This window comes from Pelobates fuscus, chromosome 7 (genome assembly GCF_036172605.1).
Source record: "Pelobates fuscus isolate aPelFus1 chromosome 7, aPelFus1.pri, whole genome shotgun sequence".
NCBI classification, from domain to species: domain Eukaryota; kingdom Metazoa; phylum Chordata; class Amphibia; order Anura; family Pelobatidae; genus Pelobates; species Pelobates fuscus.
This window is the reverse complement of record NC_086323.1, coordinates 173,681,892-173,699,537: the sequence shown is the minus strand read 5'-3', so window position 1 is coordinate 173,699,537 and position 17,646 is coordinate 173,681,892. Positions and strand designations below refer to the sequence as shown.

General features: G+C 44.0%; 1 protein-coding gene across 1 annotated transcript in view; it reads right to left on the bottom strand.

Annotated features, from left to right (window-relative positions):
• Positions 1-17,646, bottom strand: part of ATG7 (autophagy related 7) — a 260,635-nt gene that overhangs the window by 161,296 nt on the left and 81,693 nt on the right. Inside the window, exons 14-17 of the mRNA XM_063426931.1 lie at positions 10,862-11,056; positions 9,893-10,008; positions 3,033-3,108; positions 2,210-2,290 (exon numbers count right to left, since the gene is read on the bottom strand). Coding sequence (XP_063283001.1) covers positions 2,210-2,290; positions 3,033-3,108; positions 9,893-10,008; positions 10,862-11,056 — 468 coding nt within the window. The remainder of the gene's footprint in view (positions 1-2,209; positions 2,291-3,032; positions 3,109-9,892; positions 10,009-10,861; positions 11,057-17,646) is intronic.

Below are 17,646 nucleotides of genomic sequence, written 5' to 3'. Positions count from 1 at the left end.
TGTATGAGGGCAGTGTGTGTGTATGAGGGCAGTGTGTGTGTATGAGGGCAGTGTGTGTGTACGAACGCAGTGTGTGTGTACGAACGCAGTGTGTGTGTACGAACGCAGTGTGTGTGTACGAACGCAGTGTGTGTGTACGAATGCAGTGTGTGTGTGTACGAGTGCAGTGTGTGTGTGTGTATGAGGGCAGTGTGTGTGTGTGTATGAGGGCAGTGTGTGTGTGTGTCTGTGTGTATGAGGGCAGTGTGTGTGTGTGTGTGTATGAGGGCAGTGTGTGTGTGTGTGTATGAGGGCAGTGTGTGTGTACGAGGGCAGTGTGTGTGTACGAACGCAGTGTGTGTGTACGAATACAGTGTGTGTGTATACGAATGCAGTGTGTGTGTATACGAATGCAGTGTGTGTGTGTACGAATGCAGTGTGTGTGTACGAATGCAGTGTGTGTGTGTGTGTGTATGTATGAATGCAGTGTATGTGTGTGTATGAGTGCAGTGTGTGTGTGTGTATGTGTGTGTGTGTGTGTATGAGGGCAGTGTGTGTGTGTATGAGGGCAGTGTGTGTGTGTGTGTGTGTGTGTGTGTGTGTGAGGGCAGTGTGTGTGTATGAGGGCAGTGTGTGTGTATGAGGGCAGTGTGTGTGTATGAGGGCAGTGTGTGTGTATGAGGGCAGTGTGTGTGTGTGTGTGTACGAATGCAGTGTGTGTACGAATGCAGTGTGTGTGTACGAATGCAGTGAGTATGAGTGCAGTGAGTGTATGAGTGCAGTGAGTGTATGAGTGCAGTGAGTGTATGAGTGCAGTGAGTGTATGAGTGCAGTGTGTGGGTGTGAAATAGTGTGTGTGTGTATGAATGCAGTGTGTGTATGAATGCAGTGTGTGTATGAATGCAGTGTGTGTATGAATGCAGTGAGTGTATGAATGCAGTGAGTGTATGAATGCAGTGAGTGTATGAATGCAGTGAGTGTATGAATGCAGTGAGTGTGTGTGTGTGTGTGTATGAATGGTCCGGTCAGCTCCCTCTGCAAGTCTTGCGATGAGACTGCCGCGCGGAGCGTTGCCACGGGCTCTGACCCCGCGGCTCTCACGAGACTTACAGTGGGGAGCTGACCGGACCAGAGGAGAGAGAAGGGAGCTGACAGGAGCTGCAGGAAAGGTAAGTTACATCTCTGCCAGCCCCCAACAGGACCGCCGGGCTTGTAATGAGCCCGGCGGTCCTGGTCTGTATTTTGGCAATGTAAGTTGCCATAATACAGACATTGACTCGAGTATAAGTCGAGTGGGGGTTTTTCAGCACAAAAAATGTGCTGAAAAACTCTACTTATACTCGAGTATATACGGTGTATGTTAAAATATTACTGCGATGACACTCCTAGAGACCTCACATTATAGCATATGTGTCAGAATGTAACTCAGATTTACTGCCTAACCTACCGGGACCAACACCTGACAGGTATTGATACTTTGCATGCAACTACGTTTCCTTCACGTATAAAGTATGTGATGCCCTGCTATGCCAAGCAACTACTGCTAAATGTTGAATGACCTGAGGGTTATAACGGATGAAACTAGTGAATGTATAAAAACAAAAAATGTGCGATTATGCATGCCACTGTCAAGCTCTTTTATATGTTGATATACGTTGATACATGCTGTTGTGGCGTTTGAAGTAACTTTGTATCTACCCGCACTACAAAAATAAAGAATAAAAAAAAAAAAAGATTCTGTAATTAGGCCCCAGCACCAGGCCCACTGGGCTCTTAATCTGGCCATGGTTCCTCTAGTTTTAACCCTGCAGCTGAAAACGTAGCAGTTTCAGAGAAACTGCTATGTTTACATTGAGGGTTAAACCAGCCCCTAGTGGCTGTCTCCCTGACAGCCACTAGAGGCAGCTTCCGCGATTCTAAATGCGAAAACCGCATTGAACTCACGCTGGACGTCCATAGGAAAGCATTGAGTAATGCTTTTTTCTGGGCAGTTTGAATGTGTGTGTGGCTCTGGCTGCGCATGCGCTTTCGGAGCTGTTGTCAGCAGGGGGAGGAGAAGTCACCAGCGCCGAGGCAGCCCAGCGCTGGATTAAGGTATGTGGCTGAAGGGGTTTTAACCCCCTCAGGCCAATGGGTGGGGGGAGGGGGGAACCTAATAACCCGATAGTGCCAGGAAAACAAGTTTATGTTCCTTTAAATTTTGACAAGTGAAAATAATAAATAAACGTACCTTTACTGAACAGGCTGTGCACTTATCAAATGCTAGGCTGACTGGCAAAACATTGTCAAACCTGGATAAAAATCCTCGTATCTATAAAGAAAAAAAAAACAGTAGAAAAAAAAAAGCACACTTATACGCAGTTAATTTTTTCCACCTTGATTTTTGATTATGTTCATGTTAGAAACAGTTTGAAATATTACTCAACATATATTTTCAAGCATTCATGGATAGCAAAAGTCAATAAATTTTAGTGTAGACACAGTGCTCCCTAGTGTCTAAACAGCAGTAATGCAGTTTATTATACAAAAACCTTTTAAAAATGACAGCAATTCACACTAGTAAATAGCGCTGATTGCAGTGGCGATTTCCATATTGCAACATGCATATTATGTAACTAAATAAGTAGGGGAAAACACAATCTGCTGGAAGCATTGCTGGTTACACATGCTTTATAGTGCCGATAAACTATTGATGGCAAGAGGTAGGGATTATATATTTCAGCTTTGGGAAGGGAGGTGTTAATAACAAATTAAATATCAGTCCTGGATACTTTTGATTTATAGAAAGTGTTTTAGAGATTAGATATTCATAGGAAACAAAACTAGTATTTTGCCTTGTCTGGTGAAATATTTAAACTCTACTAGAATGACCTAAACAATGTCACCTTCGTTATAATCTCAACACAACTACATAATTCCTATTTATATTAATAACTTTGTATTTGAAGAACCAGATATCATATATGCTAATCAAGAACGTATATACTGTAAGAAGCAAAAAGTGGGCTGTTTTTCCCGAAAAAGTTATAATTGATTAATAACATAGGATTTACCTGATGTGGAACGAGTCCGAGGGACGTTGGAGGCTCATTCATACGATCATCACTGCTGCTAGCAACTGCATAACCACTGCAAAACAAAATGCGGAGGATGAATATGAATGTGAAAAACATACAATTTGTAAAGCTGATAACTGTACGCTATCTTAGCTGTAACAAAATTGCAGGAATCAAATTGGATTATTTCTTGCCAGACAAGCAACAAGATAGGTATGTGACCATATTTTTATAACCTCCCTGTCAAGGTGTATATTGGGTGCACACAGAATGTGAGGCAAATAGAGGCACATCATGACCTATTTAGGGTTTCTACATAATTTTGGAATAGATCTGTCTCTCTGGATCTTCAATCAAACCATCCATATGTTCTTTTTAATAATGTAAGCTTATTACGTATAATTTAACACTTCTATGAGATCCCCGTAACAATAGAAATGTCAATGTATTTTTCATGGTAAAAACATATTTAAAGGGTAACACCAATCCTTTAGAGGTGGGGACGGGACCTTTAAAAATGCCCTATTGGGCACTATGAATAAAGTCCCTCCACCTTCGCTTCCAGAATAAGCTGCAAAAGAAGAAGTTTTGGAATCCAGTGCTGAGCGAAACATCATGCGCTGACTTTCACACCCCGTCTGATGTCACATGGGCCTAGTGCGGTCCGATCCCAGGATTCTCACAGAGAGACAGTTTTACCACCTAGTCCCCAGCACACAATTAACATTACTTCAAATCACTTAAGTGGTTATGGTGGTTGATGTAACCCTTTAAATATTCATTGGCTATCCACAAATGAAGCATATAGGGTGGCTAGGGAGGTATACATCTAGCCAAGTTGTGAAGACTGACAGAAGTCTATTAAAAAGTTCACAGATGGCTTGAGTTCATCTATACCAAGCATGTCAAAACTCGCGGCCCACAATTGACAAGCCCACAATGGACAAGCGGCCCGGCAAACCGCGAGTGCATGCTTAGTGTTAAAGCAGAGTAGGCACATGCTTTCTCCACATTGCAGGTGTCTACTCTGTTAAAAGTTACCTGGCCGGGACTCTGAGAGGTCCCTGGCGGCAGTGAGGGAGCTCAGTCTTCCTGCTCCTCACTGCTCCCTCGCGCAAGCTGTCTGTAGTGATGCTGGGTGCAAGAATATGACGTCATATTTTGGCATCCGGCATCACTAAACTGCGTGCGTGAGGGAGCAGTGAGCAGCAGGAAGGAGATCTCCAGATAGAAGAACCCAGGGATAAATACAATGATGTCAGTGTGTGCAAGAATGTGTGTGTGTGTATGTGTGTCCGTCAGTGAGTGTGTCTGTGTGTGTGTCGTCAGTGTTGCGATGGCTGGAGGGACCTGGAGGGGCACTGAGGCATGCAACGCCACGTCACATTCCAATGTGACGTCAACGTGCTCCACCTTCACAGGGTTTCAAGAAGTAGTGGGAAGATTCGCTTTGGCATAGGGTAGAGGCGGCGACATTTGGGGTATACCAGAGGCTGGACTCCAGAGTCGCATACTGGCAGCGGCAATGTGAGTGGAGTCTGCTTGTTGGGCTAGAGGGGGGTGCTGGGATTTAGTAGAGGAGGTGCGTTGTTTTTTTTTATACTATACTTTTCAAAATAAACTCACGTTTACAAATAGTATGGTCGGACCACGCACCGATAGCTATGACACTAATGGTACGAGTACAAAAACAGAGCCCCATGGAGACTCAACGAGTCCCTGTTACACGACCAAAACTTTGTAAACACTCTCCAATCAGACGTAGAAACTTATTTCACTGACAACACAAACCGTGACCTCCAGCACCACACCTTATGGCTAGCTCACAAGGCAGTCATTAAAAAGTCATACTAATAAAAAGGGCATCATACCTACACAGGCGAGCCAAAACACAACTCTCCACCGGGCAAAAAGAACTATATGAACTAAGGGCGAGTCATCAAATTGACCCATCCACAGACACACTGGCACAGATAAAACGGCTCCAACAAAACATCCAACACCAAGCACTTGACAAAGTAGGGTTCCACCTCAGAAAGCTGAAAGCTACCCAATACGCTCAAGGCAACAGAGCGGGGAAGCTCCTGGCCAACAGACATAAGCAACGAGTTCTCATCATATTACTCAGACCTATATAATCTCTACCGATACCCTACCACCCAACAACCCACACAGGAAGGCATAGCTCTATATTTAGACAGCGTACAGCTACCGCGACTGTCCCCCCAACACCAATCCGACCTAGAGGCCCCAATCACGGAGACAGAAGTAAAACGTACAATACAATCCTTGCCCGCGGGTAAATCACCCGGCCCAGATGGCTTTGCAAACTCCTACTACAAAAAATTCCGGGACACCTTAGCCCCACAGTTGACTAAGCTATTCAATGACGCCATCACCTCCCAAACGTTTCCCCCCGAAATCCTCCTAGAACACATAGTCACACTGCCGAAGCCAGGCAAACCGCCCACGAGCCCACAGAATTTCAGGCCAATCTCTCTTCTAAACACAGATACCAAAATATTCGCAAAGGTACTGGCCACCAGACTGGGACCCGTACTCCCAGACATCATCCACAACGACCAGGTCAGATTTTTAAAAGGGAGACAGGGCTCGGACAATACCCGCAAGGTACTAGACATCCTCCATGTTCTGAAGGACACCGGCGGAAGGGGACTATTAATGTCCCTGGATGCAGAGAAGGCCTTTGACCGCCTGAGCTGGGGGTTCCTGGACGCGGTGATGAGACAAGGGTGCTCTCGTGATGAGGAAGATAGGAGCACCGGGGACCTTCATCTCGGCGGTTGGGGCGCTTTACGCAATCCCAGCAGCGTGAGTACTAAATGCGGGATTCCTGTCCGAAAGATTCAACATAAAAAACGGGACTCGCCAGGGATGCCCATTGTCGCCACTCCTCTATGTGCTAGCCCTTGAGCCTCTGGCAGCGAAAATCCGGGTAGACCCCTCCATACATGGCGTGGAGATAGGCAATAGGGAATACAAGGCGAACTTGTCCGCCGACGACGTCCTCCTCACGCTCACTCAGCCTCTCATATCCCTCCCCAATCTTCTTAAACAAATCAAAGAATATGGCCTCCAGTCATATAACAAACTAAACATAGCAAAGACGCAGACGCTAAGAGTCGGCATAGACGCCCCAACTCTAGAGGCCCTTAGATCTAAGTTAAACTTCGACTGGAGGACCGAATACCTCACCTTTTTGGGGACAAAGACCAGGAAAAGGCAGGAATTTTAAATAACTATTTCTCCTCTGTATATATTAAGGAAGAACCCATGACAATAGACGTGCAAATGATTGCTACTAAAAACTTGCAGAATAATTGTAATTGGTTAACTCAAGACAAGGTGCTGCAGCAACTAAAGAAAGTTAATATAAACAAAGCTCCAGGGCCTGACGGTATCCATCCATGTTTACTTAAGGAACGAAGTGTAGAAATAAGTGAACCTCTGTTTTTAATCTTTCAAGATTCTTTTCTTTCAGGAAGTGTTCCGGAGGATTGGAGGAAGGCAGATGTGGTTCCTATATTCAAAAAGGGTTCAAAATCCTTGCCTGGAAATTATAGACCTGTGAGCTTAACTTCTGTGGCTGGTAAAATATTTGAAAGGTTATTAAGGGATTATATATTCAAGAATTCCTTGAGAAGAACATGGTTATCAGCAAAAATCAGCACGGTTTTATGAAGCACAGGTTGTGTCAAACTAACTTGATTGCATTCTACGAAGAAGTAAGAAGAAGTATAGATCAGGGTGTTGCAGTGGATGTGATCTATTTGGACTTTGCCAAGGCATTTGATACAGTTCCACACAGAAGATTAGTGTTCAAACTCAAGGAAATCGGTCTAGATGAAAATGCTTGTTCTTGGGTAGAACATTGGCTTAAAAACAGAGTACAAAGAGTTGTCGTTAATGGTAAATTTTCAAGCTGGACAGAGGTGGCAAGTGGTGTCCCTCAGGGGTCTGTTCTGGGACCCCCTTCTATATAACATGTTTATAAATGATCTTGAAGACAGCATTGAAAGTCATGTTTCAGTGTTTGCAGATGACACAAAAAAATAATACAATGTGAGCAAGATATTACTTTGCTGCAGAGGGATTTAGATAGACTGGAGGACTGGGCACTCAAATGGCAGATTAAATTTAATGTTGAAAAATGCAAAGTTATGCACTTCGGCGTAAAGAATACACAAGCAATGTATACCCTTAATGGAAGCGAATTAAGGATAACAACACACGAAAAGGACTTGGGAATTGTTATAGACAACAAACTATGCAACAATGTGCAATGTCAATCAGCAGTGGCCAAGGCCAGTAGGGTAATAAAATGCATGAAAAAGGGCATTCATTCTCGGGACGAGAATATCATTTTGCCTCTTTATAAATCACTGGTAAGACCACACATTGAATTTGCTGTGCAATTTGGGCACCTGTTCTAAAGAAGGATATTATGGCACTAGAAAAAGTGCAGAGACGGGCTACAAAATTAATAAAAGGAATGGAACATATCAGCTATGAAGAAAGGTTAACAAGTTTAAACCTATTTAGTTTAGAAAAACGTCGCCTGAGAGGGGATATGATAACATTATACAAATATATTTGAGGCCAATACAAACCATTGTGTGGAAATCTATTCACAAATCGGACTTTACATAGGACACGAGGTCATGCGTTTAGACTAGAAGAAAGAAGATTTTGTCTAAGGCAAAGGAAAGTTTTTTTTACTGTAAGAACAATAAGGATGTGGAATTCTCTGCCTGAAGAAGTGGTTTTATCAGAGTCCATACAGTTGTTAAAACAGCTACTAGATGCATACTTGCAAAAACTGAATATTTAAAGATATAATCTTTCAATGTAGGGTAATAACTGCTTGATCCAAGGATAAATCGGACTGCCATTCTGGGGTCAAGAAGGAATTTTTTCCTAGCTTGTTGCAAAATTGGAAGTGCTTCAAACTGTTTTTTTTTTGCCTTCTTTTGGATCAACAGCAAAAAACATATGTGAGGAAGGCTGAACTTGATGGACGAAACTCTCTTTTCAGCTATGTAACTATGTAATTCCATCCTTATTTAAACACAACTACGAGACGTTACTGACTGTATTCCAACAAACATTTCAAAATTGGAATGACAAATACATCTCATGGTATGGCAAACTGGCAGCTTTCAAAATGTCTCTCCTGTCCAAATACCACTACCTACTCTGTACACTACAGACCCCACTCCCCAATAATTTTTTCACCGCCATACAAAAAGCGGAAAAAAGGCCAGAGTGGCAACGAAAATCCTACAACAACCGGTACCGTCTGGAGGCCTCAATCTTCCAAACATGAAACTATACTATAGGGCAACACTGCTATCATCCATGATCATGGCTCATGCCAAGATAGAAAAGCCACAGTGGGTAGACATTGAATCCCATAGGTCCTATAACAAAGGCATACACTACATGTTCTGGGCTAAAAAGCAGAAGTGCCCCTTGCCGCAGACCACGCTACCCACCACTAAACTGCTTCTACAACCGTGGGACACTTGCAGAGACCGCCTATGCCGGACCTTAGAATGGCCACACTGAAGGTAAGAATAAAGAAAATATTTAAAACAAGCCAAAGTCAAAGGGTACCAGAAAACAGAAAATAAATAATATCAGAGCCTAGTCATGGGAACTAGAAATCAGAATAGTCAGGGAAGAAGCAGAGTCAAAACCAGATAAACACTAAACCAGATACAAACGCACTCTTGAGACACTAGCAAGCTAGGAACCGCAACAGGGCACTGAAATGTTGGTTAAGTGAGCTTTTATGTGTTTGTGGATGTGATTAATGTAGTCACGCCCCCAAAAAGTAAGAGGGTTTTTGTAAATCCCGCCAAAGTATTGCCCTTGGTCTAACGTCGGCACGAGTGCCCCACATCATAAAAAGGGGGCGTGCGCACAGCGTCCGGGACCCTATCAGATCGTGTAGGAAGGCTGAAGGAGGCGGTCCGCTCGATCGGAGGAACAGCCGATCGGCCGCCCGCCAAGATAAGTATAGGATTCCTTACAGTGTGTGTCTGTCAGTGTGTGTGTGTCTGTCAGTGAGTTTGCGTGTATGTGTCTGTCAGTGAGTTTGCGTGTATGTGTCCGTCAGTGAGTGTGTGTGTATGTGTCCGTCAGTGAGTGTGTGTGTATGTGTCCGTCAGTGAGTGTGTGTGTATGTGTCCGTCAGTGAGTGTGTGTGTATGTGTCCGTCAGTGAGTGTGTGTGTATGTGTCCGTCAGTGAGTGTATTGGACAGTGTGGTGATGGCCAGGGCTGGACAGTGGAGAACCTGGAGGTGCACGGAGGCACGCAACGTTATGTCACATTACGACGTGAAGTCAACATTCTCCACCTTCACAGCTGGTATTTAGTATAGAGGGGAGACTGTGATTTAACATAGAGGGGGACTAGGGTGTAGTAGAGAAGGATCTTTTTTTACTGTACTTTTCAAAATAAACCTACGTTTCTAACAAAATGTAAATTTCAATTTTTTTTGCGGCCCACGTAAACTTAAACCTGGTTTATTTGGCCCATTCTAGCCTTCTGTTTGCTCTCAGTGCTTGTATAGCAAATTTTAACCCTGTTGAACTTTTCAGTAGTGGTATGTTTGTAATTGCATAACTTGTGTGCTTTTGTTGGCCACTTTATATGGTATTTTTATTTGGCAATTTGTGTATTTTGGTGCCCTTTAAAATATTACACAATGTTACAGCTTTTCAATAAAGAAAACAAATGTTTAGCTCACATTTCAATTTCAATATTAATTGTTCATATGATAATGGGTTTCTCTTACCTAAAGAATGACTAAATGTGCGTTACACTTACCCCTCGGGATGCTGGATGACAGACACCATTAGCTCCACCGCCAAGGCTCCTGCAATCATAGATAACCCAGGTCGACTCACAGTGCACTGCTGATCCAGAGTACGATCTCTAGTGGACTGATGGGAAACATTTCAGTTTAACTCATTATAAATTTAATCACCTGCAATAAGACATGAAAAATTATCTCCTGTGTATACTACTCACTGAATCCTGATAGGAGAAATCAGAAGATATAAATGATCTATTGTTCACACTGAACATATTACTTTTCCTGGTAAAGATTATTAAGAGAAAGTGGTTTTCTAAAACCAAACACTGACAGAGTCAAAATATAATTTTTGGTGGGTGTGCTGCTGCTGGTTTCTGATAACCAGAAAATTATATAAAGAGCTTTGATGAATGCAACCACAACAACACATCCTCGTGTTGTCCTGTGTCTCCTGTGTCTGAATTGTCTGTCTCACTGCATGGTACAGTTTGCCATATCTCTGATACCCAGAGATGTAAAGGAGCTGCATGGCACAGGAGTCATTTTACAGCAGCACTAAAGGCCTTGCTAACTAAGTGAATCATGGCAATGTGCTTTAGCAAAAGACAAATAATAATAAGAAAGTAATATCCAGTGCATCCATCCCCCCCAGGGATGTGTGTTGGTTTGTTGGTCAACACAACACATTCACTTAACAAAAGTTGCAAAATTGGAATTACGTGCCTTGTGACACTGACAGAGAACATATGGGAATTGAACATCTTATGTGCAATCATGTACAACTGTTCTGTACTGCAAAAGAAAGAATAAATTAAATACACAATGCTGCTTTGGGCTACTGCCTTTTATACCATCCAAATGCTTAGAATGACAGAATACAGCTTTTTTCCTTTTCCTACAGAGTAACACCTGATATACGTGGGGAATACAGTAAGGAGGTTAGGTAGTTTCCATTTAGAAAAAAAATGAAATTTTCTTACATCTCCTGGGGCTACCACATCATTACAGAAATAACAGCCCAACTTGCATCCAGGGATGTTGGAGAAAAGAGAAGATCCGAGAAGTTCAGAAGAGCTTGCGGTTGCTGAACGAGAGTCATCCACCTCTTCTGGCTTCTTAAGTCCATGTCTCATTACCACAAAAGTGTCAAATCCCAGAGCAGCATTGATGACCAACTGTAAAGTCAGAAGAAAAAAACACATTTGGAAATTCTACATTTTTGGTAAATGTAATAAGAGAATTGTGTATTTAAAATATGGAAAATGTGTGACATTTTCAATGGGTGAGCATACTTCCCTAACTTTTATTTTTATTTTTTTTAATTCTTTATTTTTGTAGTGCAAACAAAAAGTACAGGCTGCTCCGGAATGCCACAACAGCATATGCAGGCAATATTTAGTACAGGCTGATACAGTGAAATGGCATTGTTAAATCTGCACATTTTTTTGTGTTAGTAGAGGATTTGTCAAACGCTAAGGTTTAGTAAGATTACCGTAGGCTAGTTACATTATAAAGCAGAACGTTGCACTTTTTTATGGTATATTATTAACATGCTAAATAAACAGGCTATGCAAACATGTCTAACCGCAAGTATAAACAGAGGAGAGTCCTCATATTAGCTAGGATATTCAAATGAAGTGGGTACGGTTGCTAGATTTTGGAAGTTAAACTTTTTCTATTGTTAAAGACAAGTGTTTTACTCATGTAGAGACCTCTGATGTGATGCACATAGGTAGTCCAGCGCAGCGCCCCAAGCTTAAATCGTAAAGTTCACAACAGAATAAGACAGGAGAGAGCCTGCGAGATCTGTATAGACTTAATGATAAGGCATCAGTCTGTCCCTCAATGAGGCAGCGATAGTCAGCCGGCTCTCATAGTCGGCAATATCATGGCACTTACTGGAGAGTAACTGGGGAGAGGACTGAGTCGGGTCATCCTCCTGCGCTGTGTGTTGTTTTGGGGGGGAGCTCTGGTCTGTTCGACTTCCATGTGGTTTCCAGCCGGCTCCCGTCGTGGGTATCTCTAGGTCGGGCAGCATAGTGAGGTACAGGGTTCCCCCTTCTGTAAGTCATGGGGGGGGCTCTCCGCCTGTGGTTCCCTCCTGCAGCTGACCTCCCGCTTCCCGGTCAGCGGCGCGGCCTGTACCCTGGGGTTCTCCTGTGCTGGAGCACATCACCCTGGGTATATCCTGGGGTCATTGGAGGACGAGTGAATCGGGTGATAATTCCCTAACTTTAACATACCACTTCCCATGATACATTGGACTATTTGGTACAGTGTAGGTTTAGATAGATGAAAATACTACTTTCTCTAAAGCCCATATTTTAGGTGGTACAATCCATCCAATAACACTGCCTAAAAGCATCAATGAAAACGAACAAAAATAGTAAAGGTTGGAGTGAATTTCCAGTTTGATAAAAGCAGAGAGTCTATTCAGGCTTACAGCTCAACCAATCAATGCCATAAACATTTGTATGAAACGGACACTGCCAATGAAGAAATGCAACTTCCTAAATAAAAAGAAACACGGGGTTGAGGGGGGTGGGGAGGTCACAGATGGCTGATACACCTTCAGTTTGTGAGTCAAACCACTAGAAAGCTGTTAAACAGAACTGGTGGGGGCGTGGCTAGCCGAGCTGCACATCAGACGTGTTTATGTGGAGCTCCTGCTTCACCAACTTAAAATAGACTTTAAACGCCACAAAAAGAAGAGCAAATACCTGGAAATTAAGCTACAACCAGCATTAAACCCCCCAACAGAGAGATAGGACGGAAGAATAAAAAAAACGCCTGCCTGGAGAGCCCAGCCTGATATCAGGCGATCCTTTGAAAGGCCGCAACAGCCTCCACAGCCTAAAATGGCGCCAGGTAGGCCCCGAAGTGCCAGTGATTCCGACTCATCCATAGAAGGGGAGAACCCCCAGGTCGCAACCCCGGACGCAGAAATATATGGGTCAGAAGCGTCAGACTCTGATGACTCACCCTCCACAAAAGGCGACATTAAAAAACTTCTCCTGGACCTACGGGCGGTGTGGAAGTCAGACCTGGCTGGAGTACAGACAGAGGTAACCAGCGTAAAAGAGTGCTTAGCTACAGTTGAAACACGAGGGGGTGAAAGAGACACCTTGCTGACTGAAGCCAGAAAACAAAGACACATTAACGCTCCAACTCCAAAGACTCACCCACTCAGTTACGGCGCTGGAAACACGCCACTGCAAAATAAATATCTGCATACGCGGAGCCCCTGAAGAAATAGGCTTGGAGGCCCTACTGACATATGTAAATAAAATGGCAGTGATAATGGGGGCAAAAAAAGAAGGAGATACCTGGCCGATAGCGGCAGCATTCCGAATCCGGAAAGCCCCGACCGCCCCAGCGGATGCATCAAGGGACATCATAGCCATCACCCAAGATGCTGCGGTTAAAGCTACACTGATGAGCTACTCCAGAAAGACTCCCTCCGTCCCAGTAGACAACCACCTTGTGAAAGTCTTTGCTGACCTCCCGTTTATAACTCTGTTGGAGCGGAGGAAGTTCATGCCGATCCCCCGCCAACTGAGGGACAAGGGCATCAGGTACCGATGGGGAGTGGCGGGTACTCTGGTGGTCCCACTAAAAGACTCAATCTTAACATTTTCCTCAGACGAGGACCCTGCGGGATTTCTTCAGGCCCTACAGCTGCAACAACAAGTTCCCACGGAAGGAGTGGGAGAGAATAAGAACCGTGAGAATAGCATAGGTGCAGAAAAAAAACAGGGAAAACGGTACCCGCAGAATCCCTCACGGACCTGAAAGGGTAAAAAACTGTAGCTTGCGCACTCACCGCCGAGCAGAGGATACGGCCTCCCGCACCACATACTCAGACGGAACTTGAGACAAAAGAAGCACCGAGTCGCAAATGACCTATCTGACCCTGTGCTTATATAACCATGTTTTATTTGCAGTCATAGACCACCTTCGATAGGTACATCTTGATTTCTTAAACGGATTAGATACGCTACAGGACGAGATAAGGTGCTGAACACTATTGACTATGTTATTACTTATACTTGTATATCCTAGACAACAAATGACCTGCCTGACCCTAAGTTTAAGTGCTTATGTTTTACAAACAGTCATAGACGGCTTATGTTAAGTTTAAGGCCGTAGGCCTGTATTTGTGGGAGGAGTTAGCGTTCCTATAAAACGCTACTCCTCTCTCCTTACCTTTGCCGTGACATACGCTGTTTACCTCCCCTCGTCTAGCCGGACATCCGGGTCTCGACAGCACGCTTCCGGTCCCGTCATTCCTTGCTGCCTTCCCGCCAAGCAAGCACCGTTGTAAAAGAATTCAAACTACCGAACGCCAGGTAATCGGCGGGAATAGCCTCGTTCTGGCTATTCCCGCCATTCGATCACTTATCTTTCTATTTACGTGTATATTAGACAAACGTACTTACGACATTTCAGCCATAGCTATTATAACCATTATTACCAAAAACTATGTATGTACTTCTATTAACTAGGTGTATTTGACATATGTTTCCCTGTGACTCTAGAGATAATTAATGTTCCATGATTCTGCTTCAGTAGGAAGTGTCTGTGATCTTAATAACTACTTTTATCCCTATGTATTTCATAAACTAACATGTATGTAATATAGATTCTCAATCGTTCTGAGACTCCTGCAATGTTCTATGTAAGCCAGGATACAGTAATCAATGGCACAGCCACTGAATGCAAATATACACAGCTTCTCCTGTGTGAATCCGCTTTTATACAGAGTTGGTATACAGAGTTGGTACCCCCAGGGAATTCCAAGAACCATCCACGCCAGGCTCTTTAAGATCCTGGACAATCCCCACAATATCGGCTGAATTGCGCCGAAGGGGTATCCCTTTCCCAGCAACAGCAAGGAAAGCTGAACTTTTTAAGCTTCTCACTGCACATCCAGAGGGATCCTGGGCTGGGTACCAGCTCATAGGGGAACAGCTCGGACATATAAGGGACACTAAATACCATCCTGTCGTCTCTACAGTCTATCAATGATAGACTGACCAAGTTGGAAAACGCCAACTCAGCTGTCACGGGCCCCTCTCCCATAGGATCAGTACAAGCACCCACTCCTGACAACTTACAGGGTAGGCCCCCAGCCTCGCCATTCTCCTCCATTTCTACTACACAAGTTATAAACCCAGCACACATGGTCCCTCCAGCCCTCCGTAAGGACATTATAGACGGGAAAGATGTAAATCTGGTTTCTTTGCTAATTGCCTCCCAAGACGGTGTGGAGAACAGAGTGTACAATTACGGAGATTTGGCTGTCGTTATGAAAGCTAGAGACCCAAGGCTCAATAAAAACCATACCAGAGTTTGTCCTAGCCTTCGGCATCTACAGGGATGTGGTGTGCTCCGTTTATCCACAACGTCGGGAGGAATTAGACTTATATCTACATAAGGTAGGCCACAAGTACGGGGGATTCATGTTTTATGATTTCCACAAATCTGTGTCAGCAAAAGCAGCTGCAACCTTGGCCCAGTTTAACATCCGCACTGACTGGAGTCTCTTGGACACGGAACTCTTTTGCAGACATTTTGCGGGCTTAGTACCTCCATCTTGTGCAGTCTGCTCTTCCACCTCTCATACCACAAACCTGTGCCCATCAGAGGCCGACCCCTCCTATTCTGGTATCTCAGGAGGAGCTAGCAAGACTGACCAGCGCAGTCAAAAAGATAAGCTCGGCCGTCCCATCGTCTATTTAGGCAAAGCCCAAATATGTAATAATTTTAATGCAGGGGTATGTAGTTTTAGCGCCTACAGATTACTACATATCTGTTCCATATGCTTTAGGGCACATGCCAAAACCATGTGCCCATCCAAATTGAATCCCAAGAAATGACTAACCGAGGTAAATACAAGTAATCTAGCATTCTACTTGAAGTTGCACCCGTCTCCTGACTTGGTGGAATACTTATTACTTGGGTTTTCGGAAGGATTTCACACCGGGTTAGTGTCACTCCCCGCAGGCACATTAGAATGTCCAAACCTCCTTTCAGCTAGGAAAGATCCGCAAACAGTGGATGAACTGATCAGTAAAGAAATCCAAAAAGGCTTCATGATAGGCCCATTTTCCTCCCCCCCCCCCCCCCCCTTCACCTCCTGGTGCACAAATCCAATCGGGATAGCCACCAGTAAATATTCCAATAAAAAACGTCTAATCATTGATCTGTCTGCTTCTCATTCATCTGTAAACCCAAGCCTAAATTCCCTCATTCCATCTACCGAATTCTCTCTTCACTATGCCACAGTGGATAATGCCATACAAGCAATCTTGAGGGCAGGTAAAGCCGCATGGCTCAGTAAGACCGATATCTCTAATGCCTTTAAGTTGTTACCCATCCATCCTTCATTATGGCATGTTCACGGGGTCAAGTGGAGAGAGAATTATTATTTTGCGACTAGGCTTACTTTCGGGGGTAAAAAGCAGCCCAAAAATATTCAACATGTTTGCTGAGACTCTTTGCTGGCTCCTCCTCAATGTCGCTAGGTGCCCCACGGTGATACATTACTTAAACGATTTCTTGTTGGCAGAATACGGCAACTGCACTCCGATCAGTCTAAAGAGCACTATAGCACTATTTACAACATTAGGCGTCCCTCTATCACTGGACAAAACAACAGAACCCACCACCAAACTAGACTTTCTAGGCATCACTCTGGATTCAGACACGATGCAGCAAGTCTCCCTGAGGACAAGCTCAGGCGCATACGCAAAGAGATAGACAGGTTCCTTACACTCGTAAAGACCTACAATCTTTGTTAGGTTCATTGAACTTTGCAATGCGCATAATTCCCCAGGGTAGGTCGTTTATTTCCAGGTTATTGTGTTTATTGCCAGGTCTGCCAGATAATCATATTGGTCACTTAGATCCCCTGGCAATGGCAGACCTAGCCATGTGGAAGGAGTTCTTAGAACATTGGAATGGGTTCTCTATGTTCATCCCTCCTATATCCGACCAATCCCCAATCTTTTGGACAGACGCAGCTGCCAATACCGGGTTTGCAGCAATATACAAAAACTCTTGGTTAAGAGATTGCTGGCTGGAGGAGACTCTCGGTTTACCCTCCTTTCGCAAAACATCGGCCTTATTTGAAATCTACCCGATAGTGGCGTCTGCCTTTACATGGGGTAAAGCCTGGTCAGGTATGGCCGTTAAATGTTACACGGACAACATGGCAGCCTGCGACATAATCAATAAGGGCCGTTCATCTTCATTGGTCATTATGAAGTTAGTTCGCAGACTGACATGGTTAGCAACCTTTCAATTCTTTCTACATTGCGAACACATTCCAGGCTACTCTAACTCTGCTGCTGACGCTTTATCCCGTTGTAAATTACAGGAATTCTTCAGCCTCCACCCAACTGCCGACAAATACCCAACCCAAACCCCGAATTTCGACAAGTTAATCCTGGATTAGCCAAGGTTTTGGCACGCAGTTATGAATTGTCTCAGGCAGCCTTATCCATGAATACCAAGAGAACATACGACAGAGCCATGACCGTCTTTCAAAAGTTCTCAGTAGAATTTGACTTACAAGACTATTCTGTTCAAACCATGGTCGCATTTGCTGCTTTTTGCCACCTTCAACTCAAACTCTCATACAATACAATTAAACTATACCTGTCAGGCATACAGCACCACGTCTTGACTGCCATTCCTAACCATACTCCATTCCTCAGTACTTACCCGATAAAAAATACATGAAAAGGCATAAATAAACTCG